This window comes from Oncorhynchus gorbuscha, linkage group LG26, assembly GCF_021184085.1.
Source record: "Oncorhynchus gorbuscha isolate QuinsamMale2020 ecotype Even-year linkage group LG26, OgorEven_v1.0, whole genome shotgun sequence".
NCBI lineage: Eukaryota > Metazoa > Chordata > Actinopteri > Salmoniformes > Salmonidae > Oncorhynchus > Oncorhynchus gorbuscha.
Genome location: NC_060198.1, coordinates 17,892,079 through 17,912,484, shown reverse-complemented (window position 1 = coordinate 17,912,484; position 20,406 = coordinate 17,892,079). Strand labels below are relative to the sequence as shown.

The following is a 20,406-nucleotide window of genomic DNA, read 5'->3' as shown; positions in this document are numbered from 1 at the left end:
CCTACACCCTATAGCTTATACTAATACCCTTCACCCTTTAGCTCATACTAATACCCTTCACCCTATAGCTAATACTAATACCAATATCCTACACCCTATAGCTAGTACTAATGCACTAGACTTTTCAACCACTGGCAGACTTTTTTACCTTTGGCAGTTTTGTACACGGTCATGTGATACGTGGTAAAGAACAATCCAATCTTAGGAGAGTACATTGGATATACTATATTGTGTGTCCGCAGGAGTCTATCTGGTCAAAACCACTATTTCAGGAGCCCCTCCACCCTCTGGTGGGATGGATCATGTCTACAGAGAAGCCTAGATTCAAATACATAGATTTGTGTGTGTTGGGTATATGTTGTGAAATTGTTAAATATTACTTGTTAGATATTACTGCACAGTCGGAGCTAGAACTACAAGCATTTCGCTACACCCCCAATAATATCTGCTAAACATGTGTATGTGACCAATAAAATGTGATACGATTTTGATTAGAAATAAGTGTCCTAAATGACCCCAAAGGATTTTAATAATAATAATAATAATAATAATTTGTTAAAAGTCCATTTTGACACAGAAACACTAAACCATGATTCAGATTTATTAAGAACAACTTGATTGACAAAGTCATGAAAAATTGGAAGAATTAAATTAACCACATTTTGGCTATGATAAAAGATATGCCTTTGGGGTCAAAATGATCCATGTCAGAAGTGTGGTTCAATGCAAATATGGAGTGGTGTGTAAAGTTTATTTTAAATTATCACTCATTAAACACGAATCAATCAACACATGCTTCTCTTTGAACGACTTAATATAATATTAAGTGTTTATGAAATAAATGAAAAATAAACGTTTGGTTCCTCAACTGCGTTGCCCACTCCAGTCAGCAGATGGCGATGTGCGTCTTTTAGGTTCAGGCGAAGGTGCCAGTGTGACGTAATATCTAATGGACGGGACATTCCTTCAACAACAAAAGCTAGTCAGACACCTCGGTAGCGTTCTAGCAAACATAGCTAACACATTCACGCTCTTTACACTGTTTTGTTATATATTAGTCGCTGTGTATTAATCACACTTCTGTTGTATGTACTTGTTGGGCCATTGAATTATATATTTACGTTGTTTGTCAGCTAGCTGGTTTGCTAAGTTAGCTTAAAATAGGCTAGTCGCTAATGCTAACTAGCTAACACCCCCGACCATGAGTTCACTAAGCTACTCTCCTGATAAAGAAGAAGTCTGCTGGACGGAGAAAGAAACCCTCGTCAAAGAGGAGGACGAAGAGGAGGCTGTTACAATACAAAAACAAGTAGAGGGTGAGGCTGTTGCCGTGAAAGAAGAAGAGAAAGACGTTTCAGTGAAAGAAGAGGAAGACGCGTTCAGAGTGAAAGAGGAAGAGGATGATACATTAAAAGAAGAGAAAGAGGAGGATTCCGTTTTTGGAGTGAAAGAGGAGGAGGGGGAGATGACTGTCACATTGGAGGAAGAAAAGGAGGTTGGAGATCTGTTTAACACCAGTAAGTACCGTCTCTACAGTCTTTGAACCAATATGCAGTAAAGGGGTTCTACACTTTAATGTTGTTCTGTAGGAATGGCTGAAGCTACACTGTAACGTGTAGAACATCAAGAGTGGACCATCAACAAAACGATTGATCAAATGTATCATATGACAATGCCTGAAATACTGAAGTCCTCAATATATATATATATATGCCATTTAGCAGACGCTTTTATCCAAAGCGACTTAGTCATGTGTGCATACATTCTACGTATGGGTGGTCCCGGGGATTGAACCCACTACCCTGGCGTTACAAGCGCCATGCTCTACCAACTGAGCTACAGAAGGACCATATCTTACTATATTAGTCCAATATGTAGTCTTAAAGGGGCAATCAGCAGTTGTTACATCCATTTTGGGACTTTTATCTCCCTCACCAACTTCAAACATCAGCTATCTGAGCAGCTAACCGATCGCTGCAGCTGTACATAGTCTATTGGTAAATAGCCCACCCATTTTCACCTACCTCAGCCCCATACTGTTTTTATTTATTTACTTTTCTGCTCTTTTGCACAACAGTATCTCTACCTGCACATCACCATCTGCTCATTTATCACTCCAGTGTTAATCTGCAAAATTGTAATTATTCGCCTACCTCCTCATGCCTTTTGCACACATTGTATATAGACTCCCCTTTTTTTCTACTGTGTTATTGACTTGTTAATTGTTTACTCCATGTGTAACTCTGTGTTGTCTGTTCACACTGCTATGCTTTATCTTGGCCAGGTCGCAGTTGCAAATGAGAACTTGTTCTCAACTAGCCTAACTGGTTAAATAAAGGCGGGGGAAAAAAATGTATACATTAATGATATGTACCCATTGTTCTTTTGAAGAATCCCATGTAAATGACTTATGAGCTTAGTTCAACTGTCGTACCCCATCAGAACTCAAAATATAAGCTTTTCTTTTACTCCAATGTTTGTCAGTAAATATAAACAAACAATATCCTCAAAACATGGTTAAAACTATCATGTTGATATCATGGATGGTTGTTTTTCTCCAGCTCCATCCCTCAGCTTTTTACCAAAACAGGCAGGTAGTAGGCTTTGTTATTGTTTCTACTGCTGATTTGCTGCCCCCGTTACTCCTCCAGGTCCAAGGACTGTATGTTATTTTCAGAGGTAGACTGGCTCTATATTCCATCTAAATGTGAATCGATTCTCAATTGCGATACGTTTCTAGAAACATAAATAGCTGTACTTTCATATCACATCAACATAAGTTCACACAATACTTTCATATCATATCAAAATAGGTAACCAGTCACGATGGTAAACCAAATTGGATTCTTGTCATTTCTCCTTCCTTCAGGCTTCTTTTTCTTCTTTGGACTTTATATGGCAGTTGGCAACCAACTTTAAGGTGCATTACCACCATCAACTGGACTGGAGTATGGACCTCAGTTCATCTTTCAATCACCCACATGGGTATATACCAAGACAGGCATGAAGAGGGCACAACAAAACCTTTTCCCACTCAGGAGACTTGATTTGGCATGGGTACTCAGATCCTCAAAGGGTAATACAGCTGCACCATTGAGAGCATCCTGACCGGTTGCCTCATCGCCTGGAATGGCAACTGCTCGGCATCTGACCATAAGGCGCTACAGAGGGTAGTGCGAATGGCCCAGTACATCACTGTGGCCAAGCTTCCTGCCATCCAGGACCTATTTAATAGGCGGTGTCAGAGGAAAGCCCACAAAATTGTCAGAGACTCCAGTCACCCAGTCATAGACTGTTTTCTCTGTTACTGCACGGCAAGTGGTACCGGAGCGCCAAGTCTAGGACCAAAAGCTTCCTAAAATCACCACCGGACAATTTACATTGACCTCCCCACCCTTTTGTGCACAGCTGCTACTTGCAGGTTGTTACCTATGCATAATCACTACGCCCCCACATTCATGTACAGATTACCTCAACTAGCCTGTACCCCCGCACACTGACGCGGTACCGGTGCTCCCTGTATATAGCCTCGTTATTCTCATTATGTTACTTTTTATTATTACTTTTTATTTTAGTCTACTTGGTAAACGTTTTCTTCTTCTTGAACTGCACTGTTGGTTAAGGGCTTGTAATTAAAGCATTTCTTGGTAAAGTCTAAGTTGTTGTCTTGACGGATTTGTAAAAAACGGTTTGTCATAAAACCCTATATATATATTTTGTTTTTTTTGTTTCTGACACCCCTCCCCAGAGGTGTCTCATTATTGGGATTCATTGCTGATTCCTACCTGTAGCTAACTATGAGGCGTCTAGTGATACAGGTTAAGGGCCCTGTTGGAGATTGGTGGTTGGTAGCGGAGTTGAGGGAACAAGCAGGGTTGGACACGGCCATGTTATTATCCCACACACAGTCTCTGTGGTTCATATGAACCCCATTCCTGGGAATTAGATTTGATTACAAATTGCCCCTGTCTGTTACCACAGAAGGGTTCAGTCTGTCCCATTCCCGGCTAGGTTGCGAGGCGCTTTGTCGCCAATACTTATGACTCGTTGATAGGGGAAACCTCCATGCATGTTATAGAAAAAATAATTAGGGGAAACTATTTAGTAAACTGAAATAAAATAACAAACCTGTTTGAAACTATCTTTGACTCCAAAACTAAAATAGCCTAAAATAATAACCAGCATGAATTATGTTCAGTTTGAATAATTGATATCTTATCAAAAATATAATTGTGTTTTAAATATCTTTTGATGTGGTTTTAAAGCTTCTGAACCTGGTGGCTGGTAAGTGCTGCCATGGGATGGCAATGTTTAAAATAGATTTAGCATGTGTATCACTATCACTTGCCATCACCAGAAATACTTTAAGAAATTAGGATATTGAAAACTCCTTTCTATTTGTATTAACAGCTTAAAGAAAATAACGTTGGCATGAATTACCCTCTGTGAACAAGAAGCACAACATTACAAATATTTTCAGAGATGTGAGATAATTAACTTGTTCTCTATAATATCGTATAGCTTTGCAATCGTAACATTACGCACGTTAAAGGAAAATAGGCATTTCTCGACTCATCCCCTGACTTTAAAAAGGGATTTTGGTGAGAATTAGCTTAGGAACTGCGTGTCACAGCATGGCAATGTGAACGTGATTGGTTGACAGTCTCTTGGACGGGCGTTATATACGCTTTGACATTTTTCTGGAATAGATGTTATTTGAAAACATTTTTGTTTACTTGCCTGCCTATTGAATTTGGAATGAACTGTACTGTTCATCTCTGAAACTCACTGAGATAATTCCTTTGATACAGCAGTAGCAATACAGGGATATAACATCTACAGAAAAGGCAGGAATGCTTATGGGGGAGGTGTTACTGTATACAGTGCATTAGGAAAGTATTCAGACCCATAGATTTTTTTCCACATTTTGTTTAAAGCCTTATTCTAAAATTGATTATAATCTTTTTTCCACCCTTTCATTTGGCTAATTTATTTGGCACACCTGCATTTGGGGAGTTTCTCCCATCCTTCTCTGCAGATCCTCTCTAGCTCTGTCAGGTTGGATGGGGAACATCACTGCACAGCTATTTTCACGTCTCTCCAAAGATGTTAGATTGGGCTCAAGTCCGGGCTCTGGCTTGGCCACTCAAGGACATTCAGAGACTTGTCCCGAAGCCACTCCTGTGTTTTCTTGGTTGTGTGCTTAAGGTCGTTGTCCTGTTTGACAGTGAACCTTTGCCCCAGTCTGAGATCCTTAGCGCTCTGGAGCAGGTATTTCATCAAGGATCTCTCTGTAATTTGCTGCGTTAATATTTCCCTCGATCCTGACTAGTCTCCCAGTCCCTGCTGCTGAAAAACATCCCCACAGCATGATGCTGCCACCACCATGCTTCACCGTAGGGATGGTGCCAGGTTTCCTCCAGACGTGACTCTTGGGATTCAGACCAATGAGTTCAATCTTGGTTTCATCAAGCCAGAGAATCTTGTTTCTCATGGTTTTAGAGTCCTTGAGGTGCTTTTTGTAAAACTCCAGCAGGCTTTCATGTGCCTTTTACTGAGGAGTGGCTTCCATCTGGCCACTCTACCGTAAAGGTCTGATTGGTGGATTGATGCAGAGATGGGAGAACTTTCCAGAAGGACAACCATCTCCACAGAGGAACTTTGGAGCTCTGTCAGAGTGACCAAGGCCCTTCTCCCCCAGTCGCTCAGTTTGGCCGGGTGACCAGCTCTAGGAAGAGTATTCCATTTAAGAATGATGGAGGCCACTGTGTTCTTAGGGACCTTCAATGCTGCAGAATATTTTTGGTACCCTTCCCCAGATCTGTGCCTCGACACAATCCTGTCTCGGAGCTCTAAGGACAATTCCTTCATCCTCATTGCTTGGTTTTTGCTCTGACATGCACTAGAGAGAATAAAGTAGATGGCACACGTCAAACATTTGATTTATGACCCTATGTCCGGATGGCGTGTGCATGCCCATATTTGGGCATCCGGTCAGGACATCCTGGTGGGAAGTTATCACTTGGTTATGCCCATAAATGGACATCCTGTCAGGACATCCTGTTCTCACACCTTAGAGTGAGTGTTAATTTATGTATATAATGCATCTATTCATTTGAAGATGTCATCTTGATTGATGTCTAGGGACCTCATTGAACTGGGGGGGATGCATTTGAACATTTCAAAGAGTATGGACCCACCCTATTTTATTGCCCTTATGGTTGTTGTCTATGAAGCAGGAATGTCTGGGAGGGGTGTGTGTGTGTGTGTGTGTGTGTGTGTGTGTGTGTGTGTGTGTGTGTGTGTGTGTGTGTGTGTGTGTGTGTGTGTGTGTCTACAGGGGTGTTAGAAACAAGGTCCCTTCTCATTGTGTACATTTCAAGCTTTCAACAACAATAAAAAAAACATCTAAATAATGTTTCTCGGCCTAACACACTGTTGAGTTTCCTATTTAGTTATCTTTATTTGTACATGCACCGAGCTTCCAGGTGGCCCCAGCCTATGGATGTTTGGTGCATGTACACCGGGGGGATTTTGAAAGAGGTAGATTAGAACCCCATAGTAATAGGGTTAAGAAAAGATCACAAAGTTAATTTCAGATTCAGGTTTAGGGGGTAATAACTTTAGGAAAACCGCATTTCACACGATGTACAGACATAGAGAGCCAACACATCAAGGTGTAACAGGGATGAATGGATATTCAATGTACAACAGTAGTCTTCTGTAACAAGCAATACGTGTTAAATATGTGTCACAGTCAATCATGACAACCTCTTTTTGAAAGGCCTTTACTTATTAATTTTCTACCTTCTTCTTAATTAATGCTGTGGGATAAATCAGGTGTTTCTTGGTGGGCTTAAACAAATATACTGTGAAACAAAAGTGTACACTTTACACACATGTTTATTGACTTTAAAAACGACCACAGTAACATGACCGATATAGTAGAGATGCTACAAAAAATCTGTTTGTTCGAATGTATTTTCCAAAGCCTGTCTGGATGTGAACGACTTTATGCCTGGAAAACTTACGGAGCTGGGGCTTGGGTCAAAACCAGGCCCTTTTTATTTTTTATTTTATTTTATTTGACCTTTATTTTACTAGGCAAGTCAGTTAAGAACAAATTCTTATTTTCAATGACGGCCTAGGAACAGTGGGTTAAGTGCCTGTTCAGGGGCAGAACGCCAGATTTGTACCTTGTCGGCTCGGGGATTTGAACTTGCAACCTTTCGGTTACTAGTCCAACGCTCTAACCACTAGGCTACCCTGCCACCCCTGATCTGTAAGAAAGGAATAGTAAAACTGTTTAATTATAACATGTTTAAAAGGTCTGTACTATTGTTTTAAAATTGTATCTCACCCTTTAACGAACGGGAATCTCTCGTTTTCTCTCTCTCCCCGGTCTGTCGCGGAGAAAGGCTATTCTGGGAAATGGGGCATGTGCGTTTCAAAACAATGTCTTATTTTATACGAATACAGGCTTTCCTACAACAGATAGTTATAAACATTTAAAGGTTATTAAAAGTGTAGTAATGTGTCTGGTAATGATGTATAACTGTTGTACAACAATGTTTAAACATAAAAACATTATTGCATGTTTCAATATTGGGCAGTGAAATTGGTTAATTATAGCGTGTTTTAAAAGGTCTGTACTAAATATTTTGAATTAAATAAATGGTTTTAAAGAGGTATCTCACCTTTAACAAAGGGGCTCTATCATCATGCATGTCTCTGAGAAAACTAATTTCTGAAAAGACGTGTGCATGCGCGGGTGTGCCGGGCCAGGAGATGTGTGTGTTTCAAAAACAAAGGTGTGGGGGTGTGTGTCTCTGCATGGGTCATTTGAAACCAAAAAGGTGTGTGAGGCTGTTTTAGAATTGGGTGTGCGTCTCTTAAAATGGCCGCTTTTGATTCATTAACACACATGCCTTTCAAATCCAAATGTATCTCACCCCAGAGGATGTGGGGGCTAAAAAGTCAAACAGCTCAGACAGCTGCCACCATCTAGCCTTGAGCCAGGCCCAAGTTATGGGAAGTTATGGGTCCTACAGTAGGTCTATGTTGTTGTTAGGTGAAGTTATGGGCCCAACAGTAGGTCTATGTTGTTGTTAGGTGAAGTTATGGACCCAACAGTAGGTCTATGTTTTTGTTAGGTGAAGTTATGGGTCCTACAGTAGGTCTATGTTGTTGTTAGGTGAAGTTATGAGCCAATTTGGCAAACACTTCTCATTTACAACTGCGACCTGGCCAAGATAAAGCATAGCAGTGTGAACAGACAACACAGAGTTACACATGGAGTAAACAAGTAGAAAAAAAGAGTCTATATACATTGTGTGCAAAAGGCATGAGGAGGTAGGCGAATAATTACAATTTTGCAGATTAACACTGGAGGGATAAATGAGCAGATGGTCATGTGCAGGTAGAGATACTGGTGTGCAAAAGAGCAGAAAAGTAAATAAATAAAAACAGTATGGGGATGAGCTAGGTAAATTGTGTGGGCTATTTACTGATGGACTATGTACAGCTGCAGCGATTGGTTAGCTGCTCAGCAGATGTTTAAAGTTGGTGAGGGAGATAAAAGTCTCCAACTTCAACGATTTTTGCAATTCGTTCCAGTCACAGGCAGCAGAGAACTGGAAGGAAAGGGTGATGATCAGTGTGATACACCTGCTGGAGCGCGTGCTATGGGTGGGTGTTGCCATCGTGACCAGTGAACTGAGATAAGGCGGAGCTTTACCTAGCATGGACTTGTAGATGACCTAGAGCCAGTGGGTCTGGCGACGAATATGTAGCGAGGGCCAGCCGACTAGAGCATACAGGTCGCAGTGGTGGGTGGTAAAAGGTGCTTTAGTAACAAAACGGACGGCACTGTGATAAACTGCATCCAGTTTGCGGAGTAGAGTAGTGGAAGCTATTTTGTAGATGACATCGCCTAAGTCGAGGATCGGTAGGATAGTCAGTTTTACTAGGGTAAGTTTGGCGGTGTGAGTGAAGGAGGCTTTGTTGCTTGGAGATGTTTGATATGTGTCTAGAAGGAGAGTTTACAGTCTAGCCAGACACCTAGGTACTTATAGATGTCCACATATTCTAGGTCGGAACCATCCAGGGTGGTGATGCTAGTCGGGCGTGCGGGTGCAGGCAGCGAACGTTTGAAAATCATGCATTTGGTTTTACTAGTGTTTAAGAGCAGTTGGAGGCCACAGAAGGAGTGTTGTATGGCATTGAAGCTCGTTTGGAGGTTAGATAGCACAGTGTCCAAGGAAGGGCTAAGAAGTATACAGAACGGTGTCGTCTGCGTAGAGGTGGATCAGGGAATCGCCCGCAGCAAGAGCAACATCATTGATATATACAGAGAAAAGAGTCGGCCCGAGAATTGAACCCTGTGGCACCCCCAGAGAGACTGCTAGAGGACCGGACAACATGCCCTCTGATTTGATGCACTGAACTCTGTCTGCAAAGTAGTTGGTAAACCAGGCAAGGCAGTCATTACAAAATCCGAGGCTACTTAGTCTGCCGATAAGAATATGGTGATTGGCAGAGTCGAAAGCCTTGGCCAGGTCGATGAAGACTGCTGCAGAGTACTGTCTTTTATCGATGGTGGTTATTATATCGTTTAGTACCTTGAGCGTGGCTGAGGTGCACCTGTGACCGGCTCGGAAAACAGATTGCACAGCGGAGAAGGTACGGTGGGATTCGAGATGGTCAATGATCTGTTTGTTGACTAGGCTTTCGAAGACCTTAGATAGACCTATATCCATCCTGCCCTGCCTGTAACAGTTTGGGTCCAGGGTATCTCCCCCTTTGAAGAGGGGGATGACTGCGGCAGCTTTCCAATCCTTGGGGATCTCAGACGATATGAAAGAGAGGTTGAACAGGCTGGTAATACGGGTTGCAACAATGGCGGCGGATAGTTTCAGAAATAGAGGGTCCAGATTGTCAAGACCAGCTGATTGGTACAGGTCCAGGTTTTGCATCTGCTATCTGGATTTGGGTAAAGGAGAAGCTGGGTAGGCTTGGGCGAGTAGCTGCGGGGGGGTGGAGCTGTTGGCCGAGGTTGGAGTAGCCAGGAGGAAGGCATGGCCAGCCGTTGAGAAATGCTTGTTGAAGTTTTCGATTATCATGGATTTATCAGTGGTGACCGTGTTACCTAGCCTCAGTGCAGTGGGTAGCTGTGAGCAGGTGCTCTTGTTCTCCATGGACTTTACAGTGTCCCAAAACTTCTTGGAGTTAAAGCTACAGGATGTAAATTTCTGCTTGAAAAAGCTGGCCTTTGCTATCCTGACTGACTGCGTGTATTGGTTCCTGACTTCCCTGAACAGTTGCATATCACGGCGACTATTCGATGCTATTGCAGTCTGCCACAGGATGTTTTTGTGCTGGTCGAGGGCAGTCAGGTCTGGAGTGAACCAAGGGCTATATCTGTTCTTAGTTCTGCATTTTTTGAACAGAGCATGCTTATCTAAGATGGTGAGGAAGTTACTTTAATGACCAGGCATTCTCAACTGACGGGATGAGGTCAATATCCTTCCAGGATACCCGGGCCAGGTCAATTAGAAAGGCCTGCTCGCAGAAGTGTTTTAGGGAGCGTTTGACAGTGATGAGGGGTGGTCGTTTGACTGCGGACCCGTAACGGATACAGGCAATGAGGCAGTGATCGCCGAGATCCTGGTTGAAGACAGCGGAGGTGTATTTGGAGGGCCAGTTGGTCAGGATAACGTCTATGTGGGTGCCCTTGTTTACAGATTTAGGGTTGTACCTGGTGGGTACCTTGACGATTTGTGTGAGATTGAGGGCATCTAGCTGAGATTGTAGGATTGCCGGGGTGTTAAGCATATCCCAGTTTAGGTCACCTAACAGAACAAACTCTGAAGCTAGATGGGGGGGCGATCAATTCACAAATGGTGTCCAGGGCACAGCTGGGAGCTGAGGGGGGTCGGTAGCAGGCAGCAACAGTGAGAGACTTATGTCTGGAGAGAGTAATTTTCAGAATTAGTAGTTCGAACTGTTTGGGTATGGACCTGGAAAGTATGACATTACTTTGCAGGCTATCTCTGCAGTAGACTGCAACTCCTCCCCCTTTGGCAGTTCTATCTTGATGGAAAATGTTATAGTTGGGTATGGAAATCTCTGATTTTTTGGTGGCCTTCCAAAGCCCGGATTCAGACACGGCAAGGACATCAGGGTTGGCAGAGTGTGCTCAAGCAGTGAGTAAAACAAACTTAGGGATGAGGCTTCTGATGTTGACATGCATGAAACCAAGGCTTTTTCGATCACAGAAGTCAACAAATGAGGGTGCCTGGGGACATGCAGGGCCTGGGTTTACCTCTGGCACACTGCTTCAAGTTTCAACAACATGAATAACTTATTTCTAGCCTACAATCATCGATGTCACTACTAATGTGAAAACAAGACCACATTTGACTTCTTGCTCATTTTAAGACAATTGTCAAATACTTTTTACATTCATTACAGACTGGCTACACTATTGGCCATACCTTTTACAATGGATTTCCGCTGTTGTGGGCCTTTAATCATCTGTCTGACTTTGTTGTTCACACAGGAGATAGAACTGACTACCATGGGTCCTCTGATGAGCCTCAACAACCTCATGATGCTGACAAGGCAGAGAAGAGTCTCTCCACATCAGAACACCTCAAGAAACACGAGCAGAGATCCACAGGGAATAAATCTCACTGCTGCTCTGACTGTGGGAAGAGATTCACCTCCTCAGCAGGCATTAAAATTCATCAGAGAATCCACACAGGAGAGAAACCTTTTACCTGTACTCAATGTGGGAAGAGTTTTACAACATCTGGCCATCTGACTCTACACCAGAGAACACACACAGGAGAGAAACCTTATAGCTGTGGTCAATGTGGGAAGAGTTTTTCCTCATCTAGCAGTCTCACTCAACACCAGAGAATACACACAGGAGAGAAGCCTTATAGCTGTGGTCAATGTGGGAAGAGTTTTGGTCAATCTGGCGATCTGACAGTGCACCAGAGAATACATACAGGACAGAAACCTTATAGCTGTGATCAATGTGCCAAGAGTTTTGTTGGATCTGGTCTGCTGACATTACACCAGAGAACACACACAGGAGAGAAACCTTATAGCTGTAATCAATGTGAGAAGAGTTTTAATACATCTGGCCATCTCGTTGTACACCAAAGAACACACACGGGAGAGAAACCTTACAGCTGTGATCAATGTGGGAAGAGTTTTACTCAGCTAAGCAACCTGATATCACACCAGAGAACACACACGGGAGATAAATCTTATAGCTGTGATCAATGTGGGAAGAGTTTTACTCAGCCAAGCAACCTGACACGACACCAGAGAACACACACTGGAGAGAAACCGTATAGCTGTGATCAATGTGGGAAGTTTTTTTTTACATCTAGCCATCTGAAGATACACCAGAGAACACACACAGGAGAGAAACCATATAGCTGTGATCAATGTGGGAAGAGTTTTGTTACTTCTGGCCAGCTGACTTTACACCAGAGAACACACACGGGAGAGAAACCTTATAGCTGTGATCAATGTGGGAAGAGTTTTACTACATCTAGCAATCTGACTATACACCAGAGAACACACACAGGAGTTAAAGGTTATAGCTGTGACCAGAGATAATCTGATTAAAGATCTCTGATCAAATATTAGAAAATACATACATGAAGGAGTTGTTTCATGATTTCAATGAATTAATGTCACAATTTATAATGTTTTTTACATTGTAGAAGGAGTATTTTAATGATGTCACAATGTAGAACCCTAAACGTTTGCCCCCTGTTCTATTGATTTCAGCATGATATGGATATTAGTCCCAGGGGATAATTCTAGGCTCTGAATTGAAGGAGTACTATTTATATGATTTAACAAAAATTGACGAACAAAAAAAGAACTGTGTTACACTTACCACGTTGGTGACCCACTGGAATCAAAATGCAACACTTCAAAATGTAGCTAGATGTTTTCTACAAATTGTCCTCTAACCAGTGATGTACACATCATTCCCAGATTCCGTGTGGTTTTTGAGCTGTTAGTTTTAACAGGACGTGCAACCTCCTCTCTCTCCTCTGGCACAATTGATTTCAACATGATATTGATGAGTTATGACAAATAAGTGTTGTGCTCCTTTGTTTAGCGACCCCTACATTTAAATGAATCACTCCAAAATGTAGCTGACTGTCTTCTGCAGATTGTCCTCTAACCAGTGAGGTAAAATATATTTCCCATTTCCATGTTTTTCTTTGTTGTGTTACTTTCAACAGCACATACAACCTGATTTCCCCCCTAATTGATAAGTGATTTATTGCTACTTGTCAATACAACAGCGTTTTTGGTGCTTGTGCAGTTAAGGAGCTTGTTTAAATAAATACAAGAAATATGATTATTGTGGCAGATGTTTGTGTAAATAGCACATGTTATGTTTAGGTTTTCAATGTATCCCAAACTGTTTCTGCATATTGGTTATTGATTTGGACTCGTTAAAACTGTGTTTTGACAGTGGCCTCTCCCATCTAGCAAAATGTCATTGAAAATATGACTATGCAACCAAATATTTCATTTTTACATTTCATGTAACATTTAGTAGTGATATTTATTCATGCAAACAACTGACAGTTTTTTGGGTACAATTATATTGACATTGTTGCCCTGCTTTTAGAATATCAGGGTTATTTCTCACATGTGCCAACCCAAATGTACTAGAGCATGACATTGGGGACTGGGCCCCGAACCAACAACATGCCTATCGAGTGAACCCTGAAAAAAGAGAGAAGCTCCGCAATGAGGTGGAAAGTTACCACGGATAATGCAGGAGTTTCCCACATGTCTGTCGTAAGGACAACTTGGTTTCTGATTGTCTCAAGGGTGGGCAGTCAAAAGTTTTGCGTTTAGCCAGGGAGTTGCCATGGATTACAATGTATTTTGACTGCACGTTTTTCCGTATTTGGAGATGATTTTTGTTTGGGCTCGTTCCGAGGGGACGAGAGTTCTAGAAGCTAGTGGGTTTTAGGAAGATGAGAGTTCTGGAAACAGACTTTTTCAGAAAATTAAGATTGTAGACAAATATATATATTTAGAAATGTGTTTTTTCCTGTTTTTAATTGTTGACAGTCAGTGGACACCATGTTTATATTGGTGAAGGTAAAGCATTGTAGTTGATTTATAATATGAAATGCAAGTTGTTTTCTGTTGGTGGTGAGCAAACTTGTCCAACAAAAACATAGGATATTTTTGTTGTCTTAATAAAGGGGAAGGTGTTACAGGCTTTGGTTTTTCCATTTATGTTTTGATGTTGGACTTTAGCTCGTGAGCCCGAAAAGCTCGTTAGCACGAAGCACGAACTGATTGGTATCACCTTGTTAGTCAGTATGTGTTACACCTGTGCTGGCTTGTCCATCTCGTTAGTGGGAAGGTGTTTCACCTGAGCTGGTCCAAGTTCTATTTAAGAGTGTCTGGCCCAGTGCTTCAGTTGTCTTGATAGATGTGGAGAGTCAACACCTTCAGTTGCTCCACCGTTTCCTATTAAAGATGTTTTCATTTCAGTTTGAAGGTAGGATAGGAGGGAGAGTTTTTCCATTTAAAAAATCTGATTTTTATCAGATTTTTCATTTTTTGTCTCTATTGGCTTCTGTGTTAAAGAGAGCTTTTTTTGTGAAGATGGCACAGAAAAATCCCCACATAGGGGTACCTGGGATTGGTCTGATAAATACCGTGAGGAGAAGGAGGATGCGGTAAGAAGGAAGAGGCGAGAAGAAAGAGGAGTGAAGATGGAAAGAAGGAAAAAGAAGGGGAGAAGAAAAAGAAGGCGGAAGAACGGGAAGGAGCGGAGAAGAGGGAGAGTGGGACAGTGGTGCGAGAAGGAGCGGTGACAGTGACGGAGGGAGGTGTGAAGATGGGAGGGGAGGGGTGGGGAAGGAGTGGGGTGACAGCCTGCCAAGTTTCTTTGAGGACGAGACAAGGGAATTGGTGGAGGTGGTTAGCGGGGATGGGACGTTGTCTCTCCCCGCTACCTCCTTCACCAAAGAAGAAAGGGAAGAAGAGGGGAAGTTTGGCAGGTAGTGAGGGGGGTGTGGAGGGGGCTAAGAGAGTGGCGGGAGGGGGGGGTAATTTGTCCTCCCGGTTTGCCTCAGCCCCTTGCATTTTAGTAGATGACTCCAGTGAGGGGTCGGTGGGCTGTTTGCTAGAGGGATCCCAACTCCTGTTTGAGGAGATGGGGTCCCCTACATGCAGCCCCGAGGCAAACAGGGAGGGGGGGATGGTGGGTGGGGAGGGAGGACCCAACACACTGCCTGGGTCATGGGTTGGGATGGAGGACGGGGGGGGCGTCAGGAGAGGAGAGGACGTCCCCGCCGGTGGAGATGGACCAGGGGAGCATCGGGTGAGTCTCCTGTTTTTTCTTTGGTTTTTGGGGGTTTTATTTGTTGTTAATAATTAAATTAATAGTTATGTTTCTTTTTTTAGTCTAAATGTTAGGGGGTTAAGGAATAATGTTAAAAGGAGGGCGGTTTTTTGTTATTTAGAGGGTGTGGGGTTTGATTTCTGTTTTTTTACAGGAGGTTCACCTGAGGGATGGTGGGGATGTGTGTAGATTTAAGAGGGAGTGGGATAAGGGGGAATCTTTTTGGGGCATAGGAGGGGTGCACTCAACAGGAGTAGGGATTTTGTGTGGGCATAGAGAGGTTAAAATAGAGAACACTTTTGTGATAATGCAGGGTAGAGTTTTGGGGATAGATGTTAAGTTTAGAGAAGCTAGATATAGGTTAATTGGGGTGTATGGGCCACAGGTGGCGGCAGACAGGAGGGAGATGGTGGACTGTCTGGCGCCCCTGTGTGTTACAAACAGGCACTTGGTGATAGGAGGAGACTTTAATATAGATTTAGGGGTAGGCGGTGATAGCAGTGCAGGTGCCATCTCTGGGCTAATGGCTTGCCATGGTCTGGTTGATGGTGGCCTGCACACTACTCCGGCAATGGTCGGTCCTACATGGCGCAACTCTAGGGGGGTTGCGCGGAGGCTCGACTACATTTTTGTCTTTGGGTCAGTTGTCTGGGAGGCTGTTGCCTGTTTTCTTCACGGATCACGACGGGGTGTTCCTGCAGGTGGGGTTGCCAGTCTGCCTCTTCGCTAGGGGGTACTGGAAGTTAGATCGCGATATGCTGGAGGAGCAGGCTTTCGTTGATGCATTTTTTTGTTTCTTTCGGAGGCTTGGCGGCCTCCAGTCCATGTGCGAGGGGGTGTTAGAGTGGTGGGATTTAGTTAAGGGGAGGATAAGGGCTTTTATAATAGGATATTTTAGAAGGAAAAAAAGGGAGGAAAGGAGGGAGGTGGATCGTATCCAAAGGTTAATTGAACTCGAGTACGAGGCAGGCAACCTCGGCGGGTCGATCGACTGGGAGAGATTCGCAGCCCTAAAGGCGCAGCTCAGGGAGCTGCAGGAGCAGAAGGCTCGAGCTTTCCTGGAGCGTGCGCATAGTGCCTTTCTAGAACATAATGCGACTTGTTCCGCTATGTTCTTTAAGTCGGTTAGTGCCAGGCAGAGTAGGAAGGTAATGCATGGAGTTAGGGAAGAAAATGGTAGTATAGTAAGTAAACCAGAGGAAATGGTCAGGGTGACAACTGATCATTTCCAAGGTTTATTTAAGGAAAGGGAAATAGATGGAGAGCAGGGAAACGTGTTTTTAGAACACTTGTCCCGGCGGTTGCCAGAGGACATTAGAGACGTGATGGAGGCCCAGATCTCACTAGAAGAGGTTGAGAGCGCTCTTAGGAGGATGGGAAAAGGGAAGGTGCCTGGGATGGATGGGCTGCCGGCTGAGTTTTACCTCAAGTTTTGGGGTATACTTGGACCAGTGGTTCTCGAAGTCTTGAAGGCCATCCTTGAGAAGGGGGTCCCGGGGGGATCAATGGCTGTTGGTGTGCTGTCACTTCTTTATAAGAAGGGGGAAGCAACTGACCTTGGCAACTGGCGGCCATTGACCATGCTGTGCGTAGATTACAAGATTCTTGCAAAGGTTTTAGCAGACCGGTTGCGCACAGCCCTTCCCTACGTCGTTCATGAGGATCAGACGTGTGGGGTAGAGGGCCGCTCTATAAGATGGAACCTACAGTTGATCAGGGATTCCATCGCTTGGGTTGAAGATAGAGGGCTGCCTTTAATGGTAGCAGCGCTAGATCAGGCGAAAGCTTTTGATCGCGTGAATAGATCTTTTCTATTCAGGGTGTTAGGTAGATTAGGATTTGGGGAGAAGTTTATAGGATGGATCCGTACTTTATATGTCGGAGCGGGGTGTCGAGTTAGTGTAAATAGTCACTTAGGTGACGTTTTTGACCTCTCGTCTGGGGTCAGGCAGGGATGCCCACTCTCGGCTCTCCTCTTCGTTCTGTACATGGAGCCTCTGGGGGCTGCCATTAGGGCAGACACAGGGGTGGAAGGCTTGATGATCCCTGGAAGTGGTGGGCTGCGTGTTAAGATGACGCAGTACGCCGACGACACTTCCTTGCTGTTGTGCAAGGACTCGTGCCTGATAAGGTCCCTTGCCATCTTTGGGGATTTCACCCGAGCGTCGGGAGCAGTTCTGAACCATGCAAAGTCTTCCGTCAAGTTTTTCGGAAGATGGCGCGGTAGAACAGATGTGCCTGGGGGGTTATCTCTCTGTGAAGGGGCCCTGAGGATTCTCGGGGTTCATTTTGAGACCTCCGGCTCAGCGACGCTAAACTGGAACATGCGTATCGCAGTGGTACAGAGGAAGCTAGCAATGTGGAAGGCTAGGTATTTGTCTTTTATGGGCAAAGTCCTGGTCCTAAAGGTGGATGTGTTGCCGTCTCTTTTGTATTTGGCGTACATCTACCCATTGCCGGCTTGTCTGAGGAGGCCTCTAGTGAGGCTTGTGTTTCAGTTTATGTGGAGTGGCAGGTGCGAGTGGGTCGCCAGGGCACGCATGATCTGTCCCATCGGGGAGGGAGGTAGGGGGGTACCACATTTCCCCCTCAAGCTGGACTCAATTTTTGTTTCTTTCTTGTTAGCGGAGCTTGCTCAGCCAGTGATACACCCGTCCGGTTACCTCCTGCGGGTGTTTTTCTCGTATCAGGCGAGAAGCGTAATGGTGTGGTCTAACGCGGGTCCTCGGGCGGAACAGCTGCCGTGGCACTTTGGCCATGCGGCAAAATGGCTTCGTGCGCACCCCGAGGTTGAAGTTGCCCGAGTAGGTTTAGATCACAGGCACCTGTACGAAGAGGTCAGGCAGGCAGGGAGTCCTGCGCCTGTAGCGAGCATCTCGTCAGTGGTCTGGGAGGGAGTGCAGGCGCGGGGCCTGGACAACGGGCTCAAGGACCTGAATTGGTTGGGCCTCCATAAGTGCTTGCCGGTACTTTCCATCTTGTACCGGTATAGTGTGGTGCGATCCCCCACCTGTCCAAGATCTGCTTGTGGCAGGGAGGAGACTGTGCGCCATGCCTTCTGGGACTGTGCCTGTGCTGGACTAGTATGGGCTAGGGCAACGGGTGATGCTAGGTGTGGTTAGGAGGGATTTTGTTTTGACATGGGCTAGGCTAGAGAGAGGCATAGGGAGAGCAAAGGGAACGGATAGGGACAGGTTTCTGCTCTGGCTTCTCATGAGTCTCTTTAAAAAGGGACTGTGGGAAGCCAGGCAGAGTTTAGTCAAGACAGGGAGAGATTGGGGGGGTGGAAGGGATAGTGAGAAGGGTGGAAGGTGATTTGAGGGGGGAGGATGAAGAGGGAGGAGAGGAAGTGGGGGAAGCATGCGGCACGGGAGAGCTGGAAAGGGGGTTTAGGGCTGGGAGTGTTAGAGTGAGTTTGGTAAGGGGATAGATTAGGGAAGGGGAGATAGGGAAAGGGTTAGGTATTGGTTAGGTATGACGGGGAGGGACGATGCTCCCCTGAGGTTTGTTTTTGTTTGATATTTTTGTAAATAGAATTAATTAAGAATGAATGAGAATTATGATTTTGTAATAGTATGAATGGTATTGATGGTAATAAATTATTTTAACCACCTTTTTGGTTTGCTTCCTGTCTTTAAGTTTGTTAGTATAGTTTTTCTTTTGTTTGCCTGTTCCTGGGCCGATTTAGTGGGTCTCATTGTGGGTGTCTTTTAGGTCCCAATTGTTGTTACTAGTCAATTTTCAGTGGACACCCTCATAGTGTCTTTCAGAACCCCTCCAAAAAACAAGCTTATATTTTGGGTTGGATATTGCATACGATTAATATTTTAATCAATGGAATTTCCTTAGGGTGCTCTTTATTCTTCTGTTGTGTACTAAATATGTTTTTATTTTCATTGTGTTGCATTCATGCCTGAAATGTGCTATATAAATAAAGCTTGATTTGATTCCAACAACAAAATATTTTTATTTCACCTTCATTTAACCAGGTAGGTCAGTTGAGAACAACTTCTAATTTACAACTGTGACCTGGCCAAGATAAAGCAAAGCAGTGCGACAAAAACAACAGAGTTACACATGAGATAAACAAAAGTACAGTCAGTAACACAACAGAAAATCAATATATAGTGTTTGCAAATGGAGTTTAGGCAATAAATAGGCCTTAGTGGCAAAATAATTACAATTCAGCAATTAAACACTGGAGTGATGAATGTGCAAGTAGAGATACTGGGGTGCAAAGGAGCAAAAATAAATAACAATACGGGGATGAGGTAGTTGGGTGTGCCGATTTACAGATGGGCTGTGTACAGGTGCAATGATCTGTAAGTTGCTCTGACAGCTGATGCTTAAAGTTAGTGAGATAAAATATATATATATATATGAACCCAATGACTGACCAATCGAAAGACTCTTGGTCCTTCTTAGTATGACAATCAGTATCAATCCCATGTCAAAGGATTCAACTACTGAAAACAGAAACAAACAAACGGATCAACCAGATCAATCCCACTTTTCCAGCCTGCTGAAGGCGTGGTTGAGCGGTAAACACCACCCCCGGCTCTACCAGGGGCTTGAGTTGGTCTCCCACAGCTCTGATTATGTCATGTTCTGTGGCCTTGCCGTTCCATTTCTTGACTGCCCCTTCAACACAGAAATAAACACATTCAGTCATATTATAGAAAACATTCAAAGTAATGGATATGGAGCATGTATGGCCTCTTACACCTGGCACCTAAATGTGAATTCTGAATATGCATAAGCAATGTAAAAGATGGGGTGAATGAGTGTTGAAAAGTACATTTTACACAAATTACCTTCATAATAACAAAGAACAAATGTGTGTGCCTGAGAGGAAATTAACGTTCATACAGCCAAAAGGGGTGAGAAATTACACCAATATCAGTGGAAAATTTGCACTAATGTAAATAAACATAGATGGAATATATTACCTTTTGCTGACGCGATGAACTTCGAAGGGGACATACGTGTTTACC

The 20,406-nt window shown here is 43.7% G+C and overlaps 1 protein-coding gene across 1 annotated transcript; it reads left to right on the top strand.

Annotated features, from left to right (window-relative positions):
* Nucleotides 1–970: 970 nt before the first annotated feature.
* Nucleotides 971–14,884, top strand: LOC124015773 (zinc finger protein 501-like). The gene is made up of 2 exons (XM_046331234.1): nt 971–1,517; nt 11,561–14,884. Exons 1-2 carry the CDS (start codon nt 1,202–1,204, stop codon nt 12,634–12,636), a joined length of 1,392 nt encoding a protein of 463 aa, XP_046187190.1. The 5' UTR covers nt 971–1,201; the 3' UTR covers nt 12,637–14,884.
* The last annotated feature ends 5,522 nt before the right edge of the window (nt 14,885–20,406 follow it).

Excerpts from the sequence above, each read along its gene's own strand:
- LOC124015773 (XM_046331234.1), top strand. The coding sequence starts at position 1,202 with ATGAGTTCACTAAGCTACTCTCCTGATAAAGAAGAAGTCTGCTGGACG. Across the intron at positions 1,518-11,560 it reads TGGAGATCTGTTTAACACCA|GAGATAGAACTGACTACCAT; the intron begins GTAAGTACCGTC and ends TTGTTCACACAG.